This window comes from Drosophila rhopaloa, unplaced genomic scaffold, assembly GCF_018152115.1.
Source record: "Drosophila rhopaloa isolate 14029-0021.01 unplaced genomic scaffold, ASM1815211v1 contig_155, whole genome shotgun sequence".
In the NCBI taxonomy this organism is placed as follows: domain Eukaryota; kingdom Metazoa; phylum Arthropoda; class Insecta; order Diptera; family Drosophilidae; genus Drosophila; species Drosophila rhopaloa.
The window spans coordinates 5,374,843-5,398,531 of NW_025335034.1; the positions used below are offsets into that span (position 1 = coordinate 5,374,843).

The following is a 23,689-nucleotide window of genomic DNA, read 5'->3' on the forward strand; positions in this document are numbered from 1 at the left end:
CAAACATATAAAAATATATATACTGTGTAGGATTTATCAGATAAGTTGCTGCACAGTTTGTTTTTAGCACTTTTACAACTAGTTTTCATTTCTTTACACTAACGAGGAACCATTTGCAATTTAACTGTAGTTTTGTTGATTTAATTTTGACATTTTGGAATTTCGCAAACAGTTTTTGCGTCTTTCGTGCTGTACATTGTCTGGTTGTCTTCGGTTTTGAGATCAAAATTAAATTGTATAAACCTTTTTTGCATTTATAACAAAAAATAATAATAATAATAAGACTATTTGGAGACTGAAAAAACACGAATTTTCATTTTTTTTGTGTTTGTATATTTTTGTTTGTATATTTCATTCACGTTTTGCTTAGCTTTTTGTTTCTATTTTTTTTTGTTCCAATTCAGTTTTTGAGTTTTCATGAAATCTGTTTGCTTTTCAACTTACAATTTATAAATTCAATACATTTCGTTTACAGTTAGGTGCTAACTACAAATATTATTGACTTCATTCGCTGATAAATGCTCCAAATCGGAATAGGCCAAAATATGATAGGTTTTGAAGGTGGACAAAATTAAAAAATAAAGATTAAAATAATAAGTTTAAAAATCGAAAAAAAATAATTGGTTGGTAGGGTAAATTAGAAGTACTTAAAATAGAATCACTAAATGTTTTGCTTGTCTTCGCATGTTTGTTTGTGTGGGGTCTTTAAATTAACATTAAGCTAAAGTTGAGTTAAGTTTAGTTTTCTCTTCGTTCGCTACATTTACATATACATAGTTAGAAACTAAATAGTCGAGATAGTGTCAATTTAAGTAGTTTTTTTGTGTGGCTTTTCATCTTTTTCTCTTATCCATGTCGTATATCGATGTGACCTATGAGTACTATATACAAATCGCCCGATCCGACCGACTGCCTTGCATAGAAAAGCAGCCATGTCTCGGGCGGCGTCAATGAGGAGGTTTCTTTTTAATCGGTTTAGCATTAGTTTACATTTACGCGTAGGCTACGGCTACTACCATTAATATTTACAATTTATTCCAAACTAAGTGAAAAAATAGATTAAATTGAAGCAGATTTTTCAGTAACATGCAAAACGTCAAAACTTGTGCAGAGTCGTCTTTTTGACTCTGTCGTCCAGTGGTTCTTGGTCTTGGTCTAAATTCTAGCAAGCAATTGGTCAAGTGATTTTTCTTTTTAGGGGATATTGGGGTGTCAAAAACAAAAAGTTTTTAATTTTGAAAGGTTGCCTTTATGGTGTACAACTTTATGCTTAGGTCAGTCCATTGGAATAATCAAGGGTGCAAAAACTGTTACCCGTTTGTAGTGTCGATCGAGTATTTAGTTAGATCAATATTTTAAAATTTAAATTCAAAGTTTACGGTCTCCAAATTAATGATTCCTAAGATTGCATTTTATAAAATCTATAAAAGTGTTCCAGTTGGAAACAATGATATCTCAAACGATCGAAACTGCTGGGTCACAGTTTTGCTACTTACTATACAAATTTTTAAGGGAGTTTACGAGTTATGCCTGTTACAGATTTTTCATTTTTTCCTGACGACTAAACTGCTTCAATCAACAACAACATTTTGGCGTCTCTCTCACATTTCGAACCCAACCCAGTCTTTTCTTTGTGTGTGTGCTGTTAGCTCCATACGGATATCTCTGGATTACCCTGGAACCCGTCCGGATTTTTGGAGTTACATGTGCGGAGTGCCGCAGACCACGGATCGCTGTTGCTGCGCCGTCCCCGCACCGCTTCCCGCTGCCGAAGCGGCGGCCATCAGCTGGGATGAGCAGGCTCCCGCCACGCCCGCCGCCGCCAACGAGGGCCAACGCTGGCTGCAGTAGGATCCCTCGCCGAGAACGGAGATCCGCTTGCCCTCCGCCGCTCCCGGGGCTCCTCCTGTCGCTCCCTTGGAGGAGCTGCCTGCCGGTGAACTGCGGTGCATGAGCGTAGGATCGGTGTTGAGTTGCTTCTGCGACTTAGCCCTTTGCAGCGGGGCCACACAAAAGTCTGAGTTGGCATTGTTGTTATCGGCCACCGAGGCCACATATCCGCCGTACATTAGGCACTCGTCCGCTGCTGCCGCCGCAGCCGCTGCCGCTGCAGCCGAGGCGCAAATGTTGTTGACCGACTTGTCCCAGGTGTTTTTGATTATGTTCGGGTTGCCGCCATCGAAGGTCAGTCCGCTGTTGCTGCCGGTTTTGCCGCCCAGAGAGGCCGAGGCCAATGCCACGCCCACTGCGCTGCCATTGTGATGCATTGTGGCGACCGCATTCTGCTCGTTTTGTTTCCTGGCCTCCGCATCGTCCTTCTCTTGGGCACGCTTACGCTTCCGCTTCATGCAGAACACCACGCAGGCCGCTATCACCGCCACCAAGGGCATGGCCACTGAGAAAACGGCAATCAGCACCACCTGGGCATTGGTCAACCCATCGGCTCTGGCTTGCGTCGTGGCTCCGTATTGGTGGGCATCGAAGGAAACGGAGTCGTAGGACTCCTCATCGCACTGTTTTCCCCTGAAACCATTGGCGCACACGCATTCGAACGAGTTGACACGGTTCATGCAGGTTCCTCCATTATGACAGGGTCCACTGCTGCACTCATCAATGTCCACGGAGCAATCCTTGCCGGTGAAACCCGCACGACAAGTGCACTGGTAATCGTTGTTTAGGTTCAAGCAGGTTCCTCCATTGGCACACGGTCTGATGAGACATAAATCCACTTTGCTACTGCAGTGGGTGCCATGGAATCCGGGAACACATTGGCAGCGATATTGGTTGATCTGATCGATGCAGGTGCCTCCATTTTCGCACTGGTGACCAAGACAGTCGTCAATGTTGGTCTCGCACTTGGAGCCGGAAAATCCCGCTGGGCACATACACTTTCCGTTGGGTTGACAGCTACCTCCGTTTATGCAGGGATTCGGACTGCAGTTGTCCAGCTGGAGTTCGCAGGTGGGTCCGCTGTAGCCGATGGGACATTCGCACTGAAAGCCCTGATTTTTGCTCCCCAAGCCGGGACGAACGTTGCGACAGATGCCCTGATGGCAGGGCTTATCCGAACAGGTGAGAACTTTCTCCTCGCACATCTTTCCGCTCCAGCCGTTGGGACAACGACACTTGTAGCCCGTTTTCGTGGGTGGCTCATCGATGCAGGTTCCACCATTCTGGCAGGGATTCACGTCGGCATCGCAGGAGTAAATCTCAGTTTCGCAATCATCGCCACTGAATCCGGGAGCGCATTTGCAGGTGTACAAGCCTTCGCCGGTATTGAAACAGGTTCCGCCATTCTTGCAGGGTCGGTGGTTGGTGCAGTAGTTCAAATCCTGGTTGCAGTACAAGCCACCCCATCCTTCATTGCAGATGCAGGTCCAGGGTTTGTTGCAGGTGCCATGGATGCAGTTCGGTTCAAGAACGCACTCGTTGCACAAAGCTCCCTTCCAACCTAGCTGACAACTGTAAAAAGAGAGAGAAAGGTAAAAGTTGCGGGTTAGTGTGACTGTAGGTTGATTGGTGTATGAAATAACGGTCTAATCGCGAGTGTGTTTAAGTTACTATAACTAACTACCTTTTATTAGACACTACAACTTCCTAGCGAACTTATTCTTGAACAAAACACATTCGAAAACATTGTGTATCGCTCTTTCATTTATTTTTCAGAGGTCTCAAAGAAATCCACAAATACACTTAAAGATCTTTGACTCTGTTTATTGAAGCGCCGCGAGCGCTGGTTTACTTTTGACTTTTAAATGCGAGTGAGCAGGAGGGAGGGCTGGTGCTCCATCAACTGTTCCACGCATCTCTGCATCCCGCTCCCTCCCCCACGTACACTTGTTTGCATGCCACGCTTGATTGCAGTCGAAAAAGAGGCAGAAGATGGGCAAGAAAAGAGCAAGGCAGATGAAGAGACACAGGGAAAGGAAGACGGCTTGTCAACTTGAAAAAGTCTCGTTCGCAATTGAAATAAAACGAATGTCTCTGCAAGAAGTCATATCCGCACACTTGAAAATGAAGAAGAGAAAGAGAGAGCTGAGGGAGTCACAAAATTGTTGCATTTCTCACGATCATAAATTGATTTCAAGCCAAAAAAGAAAAAAGTGTTTCCTCTGCAACAAGTAAAGCACGCACGCACGCACATGCACGCATTGCCAGATGCAAGAGTTGCCAACTGCAATGCCTTACAACAAAAAAAAGCCTTCACCCACAAAGATTTCAATAGTTAATAATTCAAACCAAGACAGCTAACCTGTTGATAGAGGAAGCGGAGTGGGTGGAGGAGGTGGAGGTGGAGTTGGAGAGACAAGTAACAGACAAACAGACAGACTGGGAGACAAGTAGTAATTGATATGCGTCAGCCAGTGTGTACACAAAGAAATGTCAAAAAAGCAGCAGTCGCGTTGCCAACTAGCAAATGTGTGCTGTATGCGCTTAGAATTATTAAAATATTCCCACCATCAAACAACTTGGCTAAGTGGCACGCATACCCGGGCGTATCTGCGGTTTCCAGCTAACAATTCGATTCACAAAACAGTTCCACCAATCACTTTACTTCACTCCATTCCACACAATGATGTGTTGATTTCGGTGCTCTTTTTTATTTGGCACAATTATCGGCGGACCACAAAATGTTTGATTTCCGCCTGGCAGTGAGAGATGTTTATTGGCCAACATAATGCATAAATAATGAGCAACATCCTCTACTCTCGACGTTTGAAAATCAATTTAGCAGATCGCCGCTAGTGTGGCAACATTGGCATAGCTGTATTTTAATAGTAAGAATAAAATGATTTGAAAAATCGAAAAGTTATGTAAAAACTTTGAGTCTAGCAGCGGTATTGAACTTTATTCCCCTGTGCAGCTGTTTTTTTTTGAAATTGTATGCTGCAAATATCTGAAAATATTTGCCAGCGTCGACAAAAGTGTTCGCTTACACCTTGATGGGCAAAAATGTGGGAAAACTTCGGTACTTGTAATTCAATTTGAACGCCTGGCTTTTACTTCTCTTCAAAATTGTAATGCAAAACCCCGGCCAAATCAAATGACATCGCGCCGAACCAAAAGAATTTCTGCGGTCGCCGAACGAGCAAACCAGCGAATAAAAACGTGCATTAAAATACAAGCAAAACGAAAAAAAAAAATAATAAAAATAAAATAAAAGAGCAGCAGTGTTTTCTGCCCTTTTCGCAAAGCTCACGGTAGCAGTCAAACATTCAGCATTACATTGAAAAGGTGTGCCCCATCATGATAGTTGTTGCTGTTTTTACTCGTAGTTTTTACTGGGTGGGCAGGCAAAAAACAAAAGCATAAAAAAGCAAACGACAAACACAAACAAATAAAACGTGCAAACACAAGGAGTACAAGAACCATCATTAAATTGAAGGCAAAATACCCCGTTAGTTGCAGTTAGCAACAGCTGGCTTGATTAAATACATTTTCCTAACACTCTCAAGTTTGGCAGCTTATTGCTCAATTTTAAATATGGATTTTGAAAAATTAATTGATTGTTGTCACAAAAATGTTAATATTTCCAACAAACAATAGCCATTTAGAAAATTTAAATAAACGAGCCATTTCCTGATATGTTACAGATATGCCAGCATTGGCTCACAATGGTCTAATCAAATAAATACGATCAAATAAAATACTTACACGCATTGATTGGGTTTCTCGCAGTGTCCATGCTCACAGCCTTTGGCGCATTTGGCTGCAAATAAAAAAGAGGGGGAAAAATTTAAATATAAATTAATTGAAATGTAAACAATACGGGTGGCGGTGGTGGGGGAGAAACACTTTCCTAAAAACTTAAATGGCTTTGAAATGGACTCCCCACCTGTCCGTAAAACCAAAACATAAGCCCGGGGGACACCCACTCGACGAGCTGCAACCCACTCATAGACATCGAGATCCATCAAATTGAGGCAATTCCGAGGCAGAAGTGCCGAAAAAACTTTCTTTTTCACGCGTCTGGCAATGAAAAAAAGACAAAAAAAAACAGATGTCTCTGGGAAATAAAACAAAAGCCGCGCGCTAAACAATAGGAAAACGTTTAAAACGTTTTAGCACAGACTTAAAGTGAAGTAAAAAAAAAAAACTATAAAAAATGAATCATGGCCAGTGGCTCTCAAACTCATTGGCGATCGGCAGTGTGTGAGTGTTTTAAGCCAAGCAGGAATAACTTGTTTCTAAGGCCAAAAAGGAAACACACAAAATGAAATAATCCCATGGCCAGGAGAAGAAGCAGCAGCAGTCGCAGCAGGCTGAGCAGCTGAGGCGGAGGCCGTGGCCCAAAACAGAAAACAGATTCCCAAGCTCAAAAGGTTCGACGAAAACTTCGATTGGAAGCTGGGCTGGAGTTGGGATCTCTCCGAAGAATGTGGCAAACATGTTTCGGCCAGCGAGAGAAGCAGCAGAAGGCAGGAAGTTGGGGAGTTGCCACAAGGGCCTAGAGAAGGGGTAAAAGTCGTGAACAAAACTAAAAAAGGCAATGCCAAAAGGAGCCCAGAACGTGGAAGGAGTCGAGCCGCTGCTGATGATGATGCTCCTCTTTAAACCGACTGAGTTTCATTCAGAAGCAAGCGGCGGCGGCGGCGGCAGCAGGAAAATTGCTAGAAAATCACAAAAACGTGTTCTGCACGGGGAGGGGGGAGTGGACCCAGCACAGCCCCCTTTTAATATATATAGAGAAAAGCGTAATATTGGCAATTGCCAATGATTTTTATTACCATCGCCCGCAGACGATGGAGGCTGGCTGGAAATAGATTTTCCTGAAAGTGAAAAAGAAGTTCACACGCCCTCGGGCAGAGATAATCCGCTCTAATCGAATGATATATATTTAGACTCTTCCGGCTTACTTTCACTTTTGGCTTTACTTTATCTTTGGGTTCTTAAAACTCTTTAAAAAGTATCTCGCAGATGTATCTTTTTAGCACCCACTGGCCGTCCAGCCAGCTGCCTGCCATTCATGAACTTTGGCCAAAATAGCTCATTTCCTTAAAATTAACTTCATTCATATACGCACTTGGCCGAAAAACAAAAAGGGATGTAAAAAACCTTCAAGACCTTTTGGGCCAATTTACTCTGTTTCTCGGCTGCTTTGTTTTTGCAGCCTGCACGTTTGGGCTTTTTATTTGCTGCTCCTGCTGCTTCTGCTGCTGGAAAATAATTTTCGCACATGTGTGCGAGTGTGTGCCTTAATTTAAGCTCATTTCTGCGCATTTAAGTTGAAAATAAAATATAGCAAGCAGGAGCAGCTGCCTCTTCCGCTGGCAACTTGCTAAACCGGCAGCAGGACACAAAAATTATCTGCCCCGAAAAAAAGGCAGCGCAGAAACACAAAAAACAGAAGGGAAGAGAGGAGAGGAGTGGAGTGGAGCAGTGATGAAGGAGCAGCAGAATCGAAGCGAAGCCCGTCTTCAGGAGACTACGACATTTAAGGTGTAATCAGACGTTGCCACAACAGCCCTAAAGGAAGTTTGTTCTTGGGTCGACTCTTCTCGGGTCCTCAGAAATGCTCGGCATGCAGACGATGAACCGAACCAACCCAAACCCAAACTCAAGCCTTGATCATCTGTATCTGTGCGAGTGGACCCCTTACGCAGACAAAGATACACCACCGATACAGATACACCGGCACCACACCTTTTTGGTCCAAAAACCCGGGCCCTTGCACTTGGCGTGGGAAGATTTTTGTATGCCCTGCTCCTCATCATCGTCATCATCACATCATCATCATCATCATCGGTCTGGTATGGTGTGTTGTGTTGTGGTGTGTCTGCTCTGATTCACAGTTGAAAATGTTGGTAAAGCAAAGGTAGCTAAACAGCGACTACCAACCAACTACAAAGGGCTGCCCGAATTTCTGCTCTCGGCAGTTCGGCAGTTCGTTAGACGTTTTGTTCTTCCAATGACAAATGACTTTTCCCTACATCTTGCATTTTGTTTTTCGTTTCCCGAACTTCATTGATTTTTAATTTATTTGTTTGACTTTGATTTTTTCTCCCCACTTGATATCCATTTTCTGTATTCAAATTTTTAGTTTCAATTTTGTCAACTCATCGCCCCGTACGCATTCGAAAATAATTATACTTTAATTCGTTGGGGCAGCAGCAGCAAACGTTTTTTTCCCCCCGCCTGTTTTTGGGCATTGTGTACAATCATCTCATTTGATTTGACAAGCAAGTGATTTTCAATAATAATGAGAGCTGGCAGGCAAAAAAAAAAATAAACTTAAGTTTTGAGCCACTTGAATCTGGAGATCGGCAGAAGCAACAACAAACAGAGCGGGCCAAGTGCTTTCGGCGTAAAGAATGCGTGGAGTGGGGATGGAGGCTATTGATCCGTGTGGATATCTAAGGCCGATATACAAAGTGTATCTTTGGTTTAAGCTTTTGTGAATGTTTCAACAAATCATGTAATAATAGTATGGAGAATAGCTTATAATGGGTGGAAACCTACAAGTCTGGCAGGTACTTTTCTAGGTAATAAGAAAACTATTTCGAATTGGTAACAGCAAATGCAAAAGTATATTTGGAATTAGTTAAATTAAAATGTTTTTTTCTAACTTCAAATAAGTTATTTATTATCCAAATGACTTTATTTTACAATTGCCCTTAATTTAAACGTACCGAGCAACATTTAACCTTCTATAAAAAATCCGCACCCAGATAGTCTTATTTAAAAACCATTTTCTACTTACGTTTGTGACAGTAATCGCCCTGCCATCCGGTCAAACAGATAATTTCGCCCGTCTCCGAGCAAGTGGAGTGTCCGAATGCATCGTCGCGCGGCCGGCAGAACTTGGCACAGCCGGATCCGTAGTAGTTGGGATCGCAGGTGACGCGGAAATCGTACTCCAGCGAGGTGTACTGCGACTCCGACTTGTTCGTCTTCCATTCGGAGGACACCTCTAGTACCTGCTGCACCAAGAGCCGCTGGATGAGGAGATCTGCAAGTAGAGAGAGATCGGGACCACGATAAGTGTGTGAGAACAAGTTGAGCCCGCCGATAGACTAATGAAGATTAATTGGGTTAAAGATGATCCGATGAGATGGCGCTCGGGGCATAAAAAACCTCTGTTTGGAATGCAGCAAATGGGAAATAGAAAAACCAAAAACCAAAAGCCAAAAATCGAAATCGAACGAAACCAAACGAAGCAACTTGAAAACCCCGAAATGCAATTGCTTGTCACAGAGTCAAGTGCTCAAGCCGAGGTATGCAGTTTGGTTAGGGTACGGAGTACGGAGTACTACTTGGTATTTGGCGATGAGAGAGGCAAACTGGCAGACAGACACGGGGCATGGCTAAGATACAGCAACAACAGAAAAAAATATGTAAAGAAAAAATAAAAGAAAAAGAAGGCAGCAGGCAGACCGCCAGCCAAGCTCGTCGAGGCATTTTTCAGCTGTTCGCCGACCGGTCTCGACTTTGGGATGGCTGGCAACTCGTTTGTGTGCGTCGCGTATCTACAGGCACATTTACACAGATGCAGATACTGGCACCGATGCAGATACAGATACATGTGCAGCCACATTATGCCATGGTCTATAAAGTAAATTGCAGGTGCATGACTATTCGAATTGCAGGCAGCTAAAGCTAAAGCCAGAGCTAATCCTAAAGCCAGAGTCAAGTTTTCTGCTAGTAAATCCAGCACATATCTGCTTGTAAATACAAAGCTAAAAGCATATAACGAAGAACAACCCAAAACAACAGAAACCCCCATTTAAGTAGCCCGGAGAAAAGTATATTTAGAGTAGGTGAAAGTGAAACCATGAGCAATAACTAGTTCAAATTTTCCTTTTTTCCAATCTCCCACTATTGAGCAACCGACAAAAATATTTGCCCAAATATATCAAACCATATTGTCAAAGCTATATATTACACAGGCACACATATGGAGCGAGTCCATTGACAAGCAGCCCAACTGGTTGGCCAATAAAAATATTAAATAAAAAATTCGGCAACTCCAAAAACTCACTAATTAATTACCAAAAATATGCACAACTCAAATGCGGCAACAAGAATTCTTAGCCAGTTGCTCGAGCCTCTAGCTGTTAGCTGTTGGCAATTGCATTTTTTGGCCAACTCGTGTGTGTGCTTCACCTGCCGACGAACGGGGCCGACAACATGGAAAAGCATTCAATGCAAAAATCGCACCAGCCGACAACATTCCCAAAAACAAAAGCAAAAAAACCAAAAATTGAATTGTACTTTGTGTGGTTTTATTTACATTTGCAGCACCGACACACACCACACGCTCGCTCACTAGTGCGATAAAGCCCATAGGATTTGTGGCATGACAGGTTATTAGACAAGCCGGCAAGAGACGCACAATTTCTGGCCAGTTTGGCCAGTTTGAAAAACGTGCAATAAAATATATCAGGCAAATTTTGTAAAAATATTTACGCAAAGCTGCATTTTCATAATTATCTGTGGAAAAGCGGCGTGTGACAACTTTCGCAATGCCTGGGAAAAGTGACTGACGATTGCGGAAATGTAAAGATTTTCAAAAATTAGCAATGTGGAAATTGCTCTAGAGAGGTAATTAGGTAAACCAAAAACCAAAAATCAGTTTTTAAAATATTTAGCGTAAGGAGAAATGAAATTCCTATTTGACACATAAATATATGCTGTTTCGAAAACCGCTTTGTCAACCCATTTGCTGCGCTCAACAAATGAGTGAAATTTGTGTGCAACAAATTTGCAACAAGAAATCCAAACTTGACTCTGACTCCCGATCCGCTGATCCGCTGCCGATCCCCCTTATCCCTCCCCACCCATTTTATATGCAGCATCCGCCTCCCCAAGTATCGCTGACTTGGACTTGAGGAATTTTTTCGAAAATACCATTTTATCAAGACACACGACGACAACAAAAACGAAAACAACAACGACAAGTTTTGTGGCAGACAGACAGAAAGACAGAAAAGATCGAAGGAAGCCAAGTCGAAAAGAGAAGTTGGGCTCTTGTTGCCGGGCTGCCGCTTCTTGATCCAATGAGTTAAAATTAAAAGATAAGCATTTTAACAACATCGAACCAGGAGAGCAGCGGCCACAACGTGCAACTAACAACTTTGGCATTGGCAGAGATTAATTGGTAGGTAGGGATAGGTGAGGAAACCGAAGAGGCCGCCAGAGTCCGGCGAAAATCTCGAGAGCCATGAGTTGAAAGATTTCTGAACGCATCAAGCCGAGAGGCCAGAGAATCACCTTGCAATGCCTTCTACACAGTACGAAAATTGTCATCAATTCGTTAGATGTCATGGAAAAATAGCAAAACGGTTCGACCAGATTTCATAATTGTTTTTAATTGTTTGCATCTTCAAGACATGTTTCACACACAATTTTAATATGTGATAGTCAAGCTAAAAATATAATTTCTTACAGTGCCAGCGCCTTCGAACTGGGATTCAGATTCTTTTGCCCAGCAGGTCCGGTTCCTTTGGCTGTTGGCCGTTTTGCTGGCCTCAGGCTCTGGGCGAAAACCTGGCGAAAAGGTCGCCATGTGCGTTGCCCCTCCCCCGCCTCCTCCTTTATGTAATTTATGTTAAATGAATATAACAAAAAAGAGCTAAACTCGTTGGCAAAATGCTGCGGCGTAAACTTGCTATGCAAGTCCAAGTATGCGGGAGATCGTCATTCAGCGCAGCGAAAGAAAAAGGAGGAAAAAACTATGTTGCATACTTTTAAATAATGAAATTAATCCTTGACAGGCGGCGAGACTAGGAAATCTCGGTGTGCTGAAATTGAAATTGCAATTGCTGGGGAGTTGGGGAGTTAGGCGGGGTAGAGAGCGATACTTGTACCGATAAAGATCTATTAGCCTGGGACCGCCTCGGAAATTAGCCTGTAGCCAATGCGGCACAGCGGGAAGTCGGAGAGGGCGAATGAAAATCGGTTAAGGAGCTCCAAGCAAAACAATTAAAATTCCTTCAAGGAATAGGCCAAGTTAAATATAGAAAAATCGAATAGGAAAAAGGGCGAGCTGAAGAAAAAGGCGAGACGAAAAACAAAGAGAACAACATGCTAGAAATTCCTATGAAAACTCCATAAATCTCGAGCTAAAAGAAAGTGCAGGTAGCTGGGCCCCAAGCAGGTAGCTTCTCCTCCTTTGCTCTTTCATCAAATTGTGTGGGAAAATCAGCCACAAAAAAGTGTTTTTAAAAATCCGAGTTGAGGATTTCAATGGTTGGAGAAAGAAAAATCGTTGTGCTTTGTCAAGGACTGCTCTGGCTAGATCCTTGTGTGGTCCTTATCGCTGGAAGACAATCAGTTACTACACACAGATCCATGTAGCATTGTTTCCAAGATGGATTACACACGATCTCTGCGATCTCGAATCCCGATCGAGACAATCGGAATCGCCTTGGACTAGCGTTTAGTTCGTGAGCTCGGGCTTAATTGCATTTTAAGCAAATGAGGGATGGGCAAACCTCAACTTCGAGCACACTTCCGTTCCAACAGGCAGACAACAAAAGGCGACAAAGTCTGGCCCTCGATTATCCCCCGTGTGTGCTGTTTGGTTATTTAAAACCACTCAATACCCCGGAAATCTTACACTGAGCGAAGAGCAAAAGCTAGAGCCTGGCAAGGTATCAAGTTGCGGGTCGCTGCGATCGCTCGCCGCTTTTTTGACAGCTTTCGATCACAGGAAGCAGGATGAGCTCATCATAACTTTTGGCAATGTTTCAAGGAAGTAATTTCACGGCCTGAAAGGTATTTTTAATAAAAATACATATATCTTTTACTTACTGTTGGTGCGCGTATTGCCGCTGTTGTTCGTATCGTGCAAGGCCTCGACGATCAGCGAGAAGGTGCCCTGTAAATCGGAGAAGAAAAGGAAATGGTTAAAGAAAGTTCACATCTAAACGGGAAATGACAGGCACTAATGCCTAATGCACTTATCAAACCGAATCGGCTGTAACTAATTCCGAGCTAATGGGAAGCTCCGCCGCCCCCACAGTGGGCACTCATTATAAAGAGATTATGACAGGCGGCTAAGCAAGTTGGCCGCCCACACAAAATCCCCGAAAACCCCCCAGACCATCAAAATCTAATGCAATGCGAATGCATTTCAAATGCAAATCGGCAAAATGCAACTTCGAATGCAACCGGCAGGCAGCGCCCTCAATTCACACTTGATTTCGAATGCAGCGCTGCTGGAAAAACCGGCAGAGATGACACAAAATCCGATTCCGAATCTGAATCCGAGGCAAGGCGAAAACCAGCCGATGGAAACTTTTGCAGAGGTGTCTGCAGCGGTTTTCCATGGGCGTAGCACACAGCTCACAGTTTGGATTGCGTAGAGCTCCGAGTTTCGATTCGATTCGCGTTGCATGGCATGTAAATGACTAATTTTTCGACCAACTTTCGATTTTGCGTGGGCCTGCCTGCCAACCGGAGATGTAGAATTAATTTGGTTGATAAGGCACAGTTGCCGATTGATTGCATAACGATTGCATTGCCATTTGGTGTGTGTCAGACATTGAAATTGCACTTTTCGCGGATCTCTTCTATTTGTCGCTGCGAATAAACGTAAAATTTATATGGGCACGACAGGAAGCAAATCAGACATAGATGATCGGCTTTACCAGCGGCACACAATGGGAAATGAGCAGGAAAGGTAATAACAAACGAATGGTTAAAATGAAATGAAGCGCTGCGATGGTTTATTGGTTTTATTGTGCAGAGAAATAAAGTTTTCAACAGTGGCTACGTGATTGCTGGTCGTCTGCATAAAATTTCCCATTGTGGGAAATTTTTATAAGGCCAATTTATGTGGCTTTTGTCGGGATTTTGAGTTGGTGTGAAGGGAATATATGTAATATTTAAATTTAATAATACGTTTAAATTGCTATATCTTACAGGTAGATATCATATAAGTCAACGGTAACGAATATTCTCTTATGCCTGTCTTAACCAATCGAAGTAGTGCCTAATGTTCGCCCAAAAGGAAATTCTAATCTTTCACCTTAAAAGCCTTCCCTTAGATTGCAAGTGAAGTAAATAAATTGCGAGTACCTATAGACACTCGTGCGCACTGGCGTATGCCAGAATCCAAAAATAAATGAGGCAACATGCATCAGCGGCCGCTTAGTGAATATCGCGTGCGTCGGTGCTGTATATCAACGTCAATATCCAGCATATAGCATATAGCATAGGGATCTGGATAGGGTGAAGTGCACTGCGGCAGGGCTCGAAAACCCGGGAGTAGGAGTGGTAGCCAGACACGTAGCAACAGCCACAGGGGGACTGCCTCTCAGAAGACACAGCCAGAAGACACAAGACAAGACAAGACCGTCTGTCGGGGGACAAAAGTAGCAAAGTTCAATACGAACAAGAGGAGCATGAATGCTGCCTGCCATCGCTTCACTATTTTTAGTCGCTGGGGGCGGGAGGAAAAGGGGAGTGGCAGGGCAGGGCTGACAACCCCCCAATGCAACATCAGTTGCTATATCTTCTGGCGTGTCGTCAGGCATGCGTGGCTCGTCTTTCGTTGTTTTAATTAAGTGCAACATTAAATTAGTTGGTGCAGCAGTAGCGGCACCAGACAGAGTCATACTATAATTAAGTTTATAGTTTGACCTAGAAATATTTTGGAGTTGAAAGTGCGCAGAAACCGACCGAAATAAAGTCTAAAATGTGTTAGAAGCCTAAATAGAAAACTAATTTTAGAAAGCAAAACAAAGACCTGAAAATCGTGTCCCACTAAAAATAAAATTAGCCCAAGAAGAGGAAAAGTTAATTAAAGTTATTTACTAAAATAAAAACAAGAGAGAACGCTATAGTCGGGTGCCCCAACTATCAGATACCCGTTACTCAGGTAAAGGGAGTGCGAGGGAGATGGAGATAGAAACTTTGATCACGCATAACTTTTTAACGAATGGTCCGATTTGAAAATTTTCTTCTACATTTCGATAGGTATTGATAAACACAATAAAACTGCATTTTTACTTTTCCGAAATATTTAAATTTTTAAAATCGTATATAAGCCATTGTGGGCGTTAAAGGGGGCGTGGCACCATTTTGAAACAAACTTGCGCTGCGTAGGAACTTCTAAAATCTACATGCAAAATGCCAATCTTCTAGCTTTTATAGTTTCCGAGATCTCAGCGTTCATACGGACAGACAGACGGACAGACAGACGGACAGACGGACAGACGGACAGACGGACAGACAGACGGACAGACGGACATGGCTAGATCGACTCGGCTAGTGATCCTGATCAAGAATATATATACTTTATAGGGTCGGAAACGCTTCCTTCTAGCTGTTACATACTTTTGCACGAATACAATATACCCTTTTACTCTACGAGTAACGGGTATAACTAGCATTTTCTAGAAAAACTAAAAATACCACGCTTCAAACCAACGTTTTCGAGAATGCTTTCCCTATCTACTATACTCGTATTTAAATTAGCTCTAAGATCAACAATTTGGCGCGTGCTTTTCGACACTGCCCGTTTTAACTTAATTATGCTAGCCCACAGTTGGCTAATTGTTTATTTATGCCTACCCGCAGTTTAACCGCTAAAAATTTATGCAGCTTACACATTTCACGTGCCAAACATCTTTTGCTACCTGGGTCCGGTGGTAATAGCCTTCCTTCTTACTTTCCTCCCCTTTTTCGGACCATGACTTTGCACACTAAAGATACATGTGTGTAATGATAATAATAGTGACGCTGCACATGCGCACAGCTCTGAACAATTAGGAAGTAAAGTGTCTACGCAAAGAGAAATAGCAAATACTATATACTATATGGAAAGAGGGATCGAGATAGGAAATACACAAATAAGAGGAGAGAGGTAAAAACACCCCTTAAGCTGCGGGCGCACTGACACAAAAATACGTTACAAACTCCAGTTATTGCTGGCATAAAAATACTTTGAAGCTTGAGTAACTTCTTCGTTTCTAGGGTGGACCATCATCATCTAGAGCGAGTGTTGTTGTAGAGCCTCTTGTCGTAATAATAATTAAGAAATGCACGGCATGCCGAGCCGCGCCACAACTGCGATATACATATTTTTCTTAGCCAGTCGAGCTGAACAGAATAAAGTCGAGCGTCTGTGGCGGTATTTCAAAATTTCAGCAATTTATTGAGCACACGTGCGCTTTAAAAAGGGATACAAAAAAGGGGGCTAAAAGTCTTAAGAAATAAATCACCAGAAAGGTGGCTTCTTTGGATCGTCGACAAACCCTAACTAAAACCACCACCATATATGTGATAAAAAAGTTTAAAAATTTGAAAAATTTGTATTAAAATATTTAAATTTTTTTTTAATTTTAAAAAATGAGCTGGAATTTTTACGAACTCTTTTGAGTTACAAAGAGTTTAACTTCGGAAAACACGATTGTTTATGTGTATATCTCCTGGGAAGTCAAGCCGGGAAAGTGTAGGGCAAAAAGTAACGGCAAGTTCGGGAGACAGGGGTGGGTTGTAACCTTGTGTTCCAGCGATCTGGAAATTGTCGCTCGCCAGTTCGTATAGTATAGTATCGCATCGGATCACTGGTGGTGGTGCTGAATATGGTGGTGACGGTGATATGGTGGTGGTGCGCCGTGGTGGAGTTCGCGCACGCGTTTTCAGCGCATTTTTAATAGTCGACAGATGTTTGGTGCGGCGTGTGCGCCACAGCCAACAACCCTCGATAAGGACGCTCGGCGGAAATAAACGCGGCAGCAGGGGAGTTCTCCCGCGGGAGCGATCAGGGGCTATAAAAAGCCCAAACAAATTAGCAAAGATGCCGCACGAATAAGTTTTCAGGGGAAAAACTACGCAACGCAAGGAAGACAACTTGGAAATTTTTATTGACTGACTGAATGAGTGACTGGCGTCGTCGCTGTGCAAATCTAAATATAAAAGCCATCCGCACAGGCCATTTACAGGCACAGTGACAGCAAAAAGTGTTCGGCAGAGTGTTTTGAGCCCTTAATTTAATGTATGTAATCACAATAAATCTTGACTTCTTCTTTTTGGTTTAAAAAAAGTAATAAGTTCTGATAGCTTAGTACACCCGGTTTTTCCCGCATTATTCGACACATTCTAGTTGTTTACTTACCGGCCATGAGAACTGGAAGGGGAACTGGATGGGGTTCGTGAATCCCTTGTTCTGGAAGCGCTGGGCGTCGGTCAGGTTGACCGAGTTCTCGCCCAGAATGGGCGTGACCACGTCCCCGTAGGTGCACTGGGAGGTGGTGTCAATGGTGGCCTGGTAGTGCTTCAGGCAGACGCGAAACCGCGTCTTGCAGCTGCCGAGGCACTTTCCCGTCGCCGAGTCCGACTCCCCACTGCAGCAGCGGCCCTCGTGGTCCCGCCCGTGATCGTTGCTGAAGTACTTCAGTCGCAACTCAAAGTTGCCGGAACTGTGAACCTGCAACGGATGCAACAAGGGGGTATTTTATTAGTCAAATCAAATTAAAAAGCAATTCATTAAGGCACAAAAAAAGAGGGGCAAAAATCGGAGAACAAAGAATGCAGCTCCCAACAAGACGATAAATCTTTCAGCATGGTATTTGAACAAAAACTGAAATTGCAGAGGAATTTCAGCGGCAACAGCAGCAGAGACCCATGCAAAGGACAAAACGAAAACAGGCTTATGAAATATTAAGCGAGAACCGAAACCAAACCGAAAAAGCCCGGCCACATGACAAATGCTCAGCAAGCGGTCGTTTTCTTCAGTCCGCTCCGTTTCGGTCCGATTCGGTTTGCAATAAATTCCACTTGGCTTGCTCGACTTGGCCTGGGCTTTCTGCTCGACTTTCGTTTTGAAGCGCCGACAATATTTGCATATTTGGATTTGCAAATTTGTTTGATAGCCGTCGTCTCATAAATTTCTCAATTAATTCGATGCCGTTGAGCGAGGTGTGAGGGAAATTAGCTAAATGGGTCAAGCATGTGTTCGAAAGTGTCGATTGATAGATTTTAATTGATTTTTTAATATTTACCATGTAGGGAATTTTTTAATTTGCTGTGAAATGAAATGACAAACTTGAAGTTACCATAATTACCAAACGCATATTTTAAAAGGAAAACTTTATAGTTTTCGGTAATTTATATATAATTATTTTGTACTAGCAAAGTGAAAAATATTTTTAAAAATTAAGCTTTCCGCCTCCTGTTCATAGAACCTTATACAAATTTTAAAAAATTACGTTTTCAACAATATCCCTGAGTGGGAAATTCGAAGGGAAATTGCCATTACACCTCGATTTGGACTTGTCACTTAAAACTTAATTATGACTTCATCATCAGGGCCATAAATGGGCGAGACAAGCGACCAATGACCAAAAATAGGCGCACTGCGGAGTTATTGCTCCGTTTTCTATAACTGTTCGGCAATTAACATTTCAGCCACAACAAGTGAAGCTTGTTAAAACGACAATTTAATTGTTAACAAGACATGAGCACAGCAGTGAGTCGCCTTCTCTCTTTCTCACTTATTTATAGTCGAGTGCTCCACATGTGGCTTGGGAAGTTTTGTGGGTTTTCCTCTTCGCTTTTGTAGGAACACGGGTGTTTAATTGCTCAATTAAGCAGAAGTGCGGTCCACAGATGCTGTGTCGAATCACACAGGTGTAATCTCAGTCGGAAAATAGAGCTAAAGCTGGCGCTAACATTGTTCAAAGGCTTTTCCAATTGTAATTGTAAGGGAATTTAGAGCGAAAGAGAGGGCAAACCAATCGAATGTAAACGCCAAAACGAAAGACTTAGGCCACGAACGCGGGCACAAAACAACCAAAGAAACAGAATGAAAAAATTAATGTGTTATTTAATTTCATGATACTACGATTAAGCACATACATTTGATGTGTAAAAAAGTCTTATTGATATTTTGGAACATTTTAGAATTATATTTAACATCGGAAGAATAAAAATTAGCCTTGTTATTCATCTTGATTTAATAGGTAAAAAGGTAAACTTCTATTTAATCTTTTTTTTTCTCTGTGTATGTATTAATAAGCAACCAACAAAAACAAAACGGACGCAAAAGAGCAGCAGAAAAAACACAACACAACAAAAAATTAAATAAAAGAAGCAGCAGCAACAGGCAGCGACGTCGCCTCGACGTCAGAGAAAAACGATGAAAAAATGTACAAGTAAAACCGAATTGTTTCCCACGGCATACGATTTTGCCGGTCAACATTGATGGTTAAAACGAGGGAAAGAGACGGGAAGAGCCAGGGAGCGCGGAGAGCGAGAGCGCAACAGCAAAAGGTGTAAGCGAATAAAAGCCAGGTGAAGAAGAGCAGTGCATGCAGCCATATTGAAAGATCGCTAAGAGAGAGAAGCCCCAAAGCTATAACAGTTTAACAGAGAGAGGGAGGGCGGTAGTTGTTGTTGTCAGCTGAGCGCAAAAAGAGATAAAACGTGACTTAAAAGTGAATTGGAGTCGCGTGTTTGCTAGTGTGTGTTTAAGCTTACAAGCTGCAGCTGCTCCAAAAAGAGAGAGGGAAAGAGAGTGAGAGAGCGGCTCTCCCAGAGCAAAAACTTGTTTTCTACGGCGCTTTGAAGAAGAGCATAATTATGCGCAAAAAAAACAAGAATAAGAAGCAGGCAAAAAAGAATTAATAGACAATCAAGCCAAACGATGCGTCTGAATTAATAAAAGAAAAATAAAAAGAAAATAAAGAAAGGGGGATAAAAACTATTGAGCGGAAGGAAGGTTAGAAAGGTGGAAGGCGGGGGATCGGAGGCGTGGCCAATGGAACTCCAAACTAAACTAAACGAAAAGAAAAGAGATAAACAAAAAACGAACACAAACAAAGGCGAAGCCGTTGACACAATATGTACTAACAAAAAACAACAGCAAGCAAATCAATTTGCATAACACCGAACAAACATTCACACACACTTTAAAGATGGTGGGAAGCAAAAGCAAAACAAAACAAAAAGTGCAATCGTTAAAACCACAATAGTTTTGTCCAGCATTTGACACCAATTTTGGTTATAGTTTCTCACACTATTTTAAGGTCCCTTAAAATATGCGGCTAATATTATTAGGCTTTCAAGGGAATTAAGAAAAAATAAAAAAAAGGGGGAAAATAGTTTATATTTTATAACTGTGTTATTAACCAGTCCTCTTTTATGTGCATTTTATTTAATTTATTTTACAATTTTATTATATTGAACTTTGAAGTTATGGAAACTACTCGTTTAGTGAAATAATACCAATAATAAAAGGAATCATCATTCATAAACAACAGTTCTTAATATTTCTGAACAAATTCCAAGTGCCCTGAAGAAATTAATGAAAACATGAAAACTTATATGTTACATATTCAGCTACCACTTGCACAATCTTCTTCATAACTTTGGCACATGTACACTTGTAATTGTTATTTTTCCGTTTTTTATTTGCCTTTGCCTTCAACTATGAACTCCAAACTCCACTGCGTCTAAAGAACCGAAAGGTAAAAAAGGGGGTACGAGAGTTTCCCCAGGTGGAACTTGAAAGTTGGAACTGCCAACCTCTCAGGTGGGAGACAGACACTTGTTAAAGTGTTAGAAAATAGTGCGTTGCATTGTTTACCTTTTGCTTGAGCCGTTCTTTGTCTCTGTTTCTTTTTCTTTCCACTACTCCTATTTTTACTGCGATCACTCAGGCTTGAAGCGACTAGTTAGTTAGTTCTTCGTTTCTTTTTTGCCATTTCCACGTCAACTTGCCTTGACTGACAGACAGTTTTTGTACAAAAAAAGAAAAGAAAATATAACACAAGGGGACATAAAAATGTATGAAAGCACGCATTTTTATTATAATTTTCCCTAGCTTTTCCTCGACTTTCCTACAGGTGTTTGCTTTGATGCCCCAACTCTGTAAGTTGTTTATTAATCATTTAAATTCATCATCATAATCAACCGTTAACAACGGGCTTGGGAAACAGTTACAAGCGCAAGTGAATCATCGCATTGTGTGGGAGTCGTCTTCCTCTTTGGCTTCTAAATTGCAATTAATTATGTTATACGGAGAATGAGTAGAGCAGAGAGACTACGAAAGATCCCCCACGAGTCTTCGTCTTCATTCATTCATTTCCATTCCTTCGGCGCTCAATGTTAATATGAAAATTGCATAAATGCAAAACCCAAAGACAAGGCGACTACGGTTATTTGATAGTTAAATTGAAATTTAAACGCAGCATGGGACAAGAAAGGGTCGAGAAATTGTGAGAATATAATACTTTACAGAATAAGGAGAAAATTGAATTAAATTGCATTTGCTAATGGCGGGCTAATTGCCCGAGATATTATTTTAAATGGCAAATTAAACTATTCCACCTATTGTTTCAGTGGGAAATGAGTCAGAGTTAGGGATCCTCTCGGGGCAGATGTTTCTATATATGGGGGAAACATTTTCAGCTGGTCCTAAGACCCCAGGAGGTTGGCGTCGAGACACTTTTTTGGAACGTTGTTAAAATTAGCGACTAAAATAAAAGACTGCAAAAAAAGAAGCTGGTCGAACAGTGGAGTAAAGCACGCAACGTGCCAAAGTTGGGCGAAAATAATGAGAGGTGGGGAGTGTGGAGGAGGTAAAGAGCACATGCAATGTGCACAGTAAATAAATGGGCAATACCATTGCTAGAGAATAATGTTATTGAAAGTCTTTATAGCCTGGGTCTTTATTTCGATGATTATATTTATCATAATAATATTAATTTTTAATGAATAAGTTTAAATAAATTCATTTGCTTTGGTTGTTAATAACCAAGTAGAAATCTTCGCCAAATACATTAACAGAACAAAATTGGAAAACTTTAAATATATTCTTTAAGATGATAACTCTCTACAAGCAATTACAAATTGTTTTAAATCTGTTCATTTTTAGGTGGAACATCCATTTTTATCCGTGTAACCATGGGATGCTGGCGTTAAAGATCAATGAAAGCATGGCAGAAAAGAATCGCAAGGAGAAAGACGAGAAGCGAAGCAAGTGAAGCTGCGCATGTGTCGCCGTTGACCTACGCAGAGCGTAAAGTAAACCGAAAAAATCGCTTGTAAAAAGCGCATGCAAAGCGGGGAAAAAGGAAAGGAGATGACAGCGACAACGGCAGATGTTGCCCAGCATCATCAACTTTTTAACATCGGCTCGTACTCCACTGCACTAAAGCCTCATATTGAAATCGAGCAGTTTTAACATTTTTTGTTGCTGTTCAAGAGGCATACGCCGTTGGTGGTAAATTTTGATGTTGAGGCAGACTTTGATTATCTGTGTTTTTACACAAGAAAAAAGATAAGCCAAAGAAATAAGGACTAAACTACAACGTCCAAATAATAAGGAAATATTTAATTTAAAATTTAAATTAACAACCATATTAGCTTTAAAACGATTTGCAATTGCTCTAATAAAATAAACACGAAGTTGTGTTCACAAAAGATATTCACAAAAAATTGTTTCCAAAAAGTAATGTAATCTGGAGTAACATCTAAATTCATTGTCTCAGGATTTCCCGCAATTTTTTGTATTTCTGTTCAACTGATATATGATATATTCTTCTGTCTTTTAGTATTCAACAATTTTTTGGGGATGGACCTGTTTTGCCATTGGCCTCGCCTCGTTTGTGTTCCAAACTAGTTTTCATCTAAAAATACATATTCAGAAAAGGGTGATCCGATGCAAAGTTTCCACCCCTAAAAGCCAACCCGCTTAAATTTCAGCTCAGCTGTTTCTATTTAAAAAGTTCTCAAATTACAAGCGTTTGAAAAATAAAATAAGGGACACGTTAGGACTCTAAACCACTAAACCTTTAAAAAATAGATATTTTAAAATTATTTTTAAACCACCCACACGCTATCTAAAGAACTTCTACTACTGTGAAGTTGCCTGGCAACCCTAATCCTTTAATAGCTTCTTCCTTTAAGGCCACACACACATGCGCGCACACCACGCCAGCTGCAAAAATTCGGCGGCACGCATGCGCAGGAAGGAAAAGAGCCGAAAAACACAACATGTTGGAAGGAAAATGTGGGCTTTTCCTGGGGCTTTAACTCACCTGCACAATGACTGTGAAGCAAATGAATGCCGTTAATAAACATTTAATCCAATGCATGTTTATTGCTGTTTTTGTTGCTGGTTTTTTGAATTGAGTGGAGTGTCGCTTTTAGTGTAATAATCCACGGGCTGTGTGTGTGTGTGTGCGGCAACTACTCAAATTGTTTATTGTATTTATTATTGTGTATTTTATTGGTTACTTGTCGCACATGGTTTTGCAATTCGCTTTTAGCATTTTCGTTGTTTTGTTATGTTGCAAGCTACACGTGCACGCGCCACATTTTTTCTTGTGATTTCCTCGAGTATGTTTATTTTTAAGTGTCGCGAATTTTAGCTTTTTCGCGAACTTCGCGTATCTCCTCCTTTTCACGCAAGAAAGCGCAAAAGGGAAAAGTGAGAGAGGGAACTAACGGTGTCGCGATTCTTTCGTTTTTATTTTGCGGAAACACTTTATATTATTCTCTTAAAATCAAAAGATCATTTATTTATTTCTTGGTTCTGGCACTTTTTTTAAATATAATTTTTAAATAAGAACTGCCAAGATTCGTTGGAAATTATTGCATTGGCAGTTCGCGTCACACACTGAATGATTTTGAGTCGCGAATCGAATCGGGGACTTGTGTTTTTCAAAATGCTCTGTAGCTGCCTTCGGGAGCTGCCGTTCTTGAGTTATTCGCGCGGCCGAGTTGAAAAACTTAA

General features: G+C 41.6%; 1 protein-coding gene across 1 annotated transcript; it reads right to left on the reverse strand.

The window, feature by feature from the left end:
• Positions 1–310: 310 nt before the first annotated feature.
• On the reverse strand, positions 311–23,689 carry LOC108047175 (neurogenic locus protein delta). The gene is made up of 6 exons (XM_017127272.2): positions 22,992–23,689; positions 17,066–17,377; positions 12,754–12,820; positions 8,702–8,950; positions 5,656–5,710; positions 311–3,462 (listed from the first exon to the last, which is right to left on the reverse strand). Exons 1-6 carry the CDS (start codon positions 23,046–23,048, stop codon positions 1,701–1,703), a joined length of 2,502 nt encoding a protein of 833 aa, XP_016982761.1. The 5' UTR covers positions 23,049–23,689; the 3' UTR covers positions 311–1,700.

Bases quoted from the DNA above. Each gene is read 5' to 3' on its own strand.
- LOC108047175 (XM_017127272.2), bottom strand. From the start codon at position 23,048: ATGCATTGGATTAAATGTTTATTAACGGCATTCATTTGCTTCACAGTC. The intron at 8,951-12,753 runs GTAAGTAAAAGA...CTCTACTTGCAG, and splicing joins CGGCAATACGCGCACCAACA to ATCTCCTCATCCAGCGGCTC. The intron at 5,711-8,701 runs GTAAGTAGAAAA...TTTTATTTGCAG, and splicing joins GGGCGATTACTGTCACAAAC to CCAAATGCGCCAAAGGCTGT.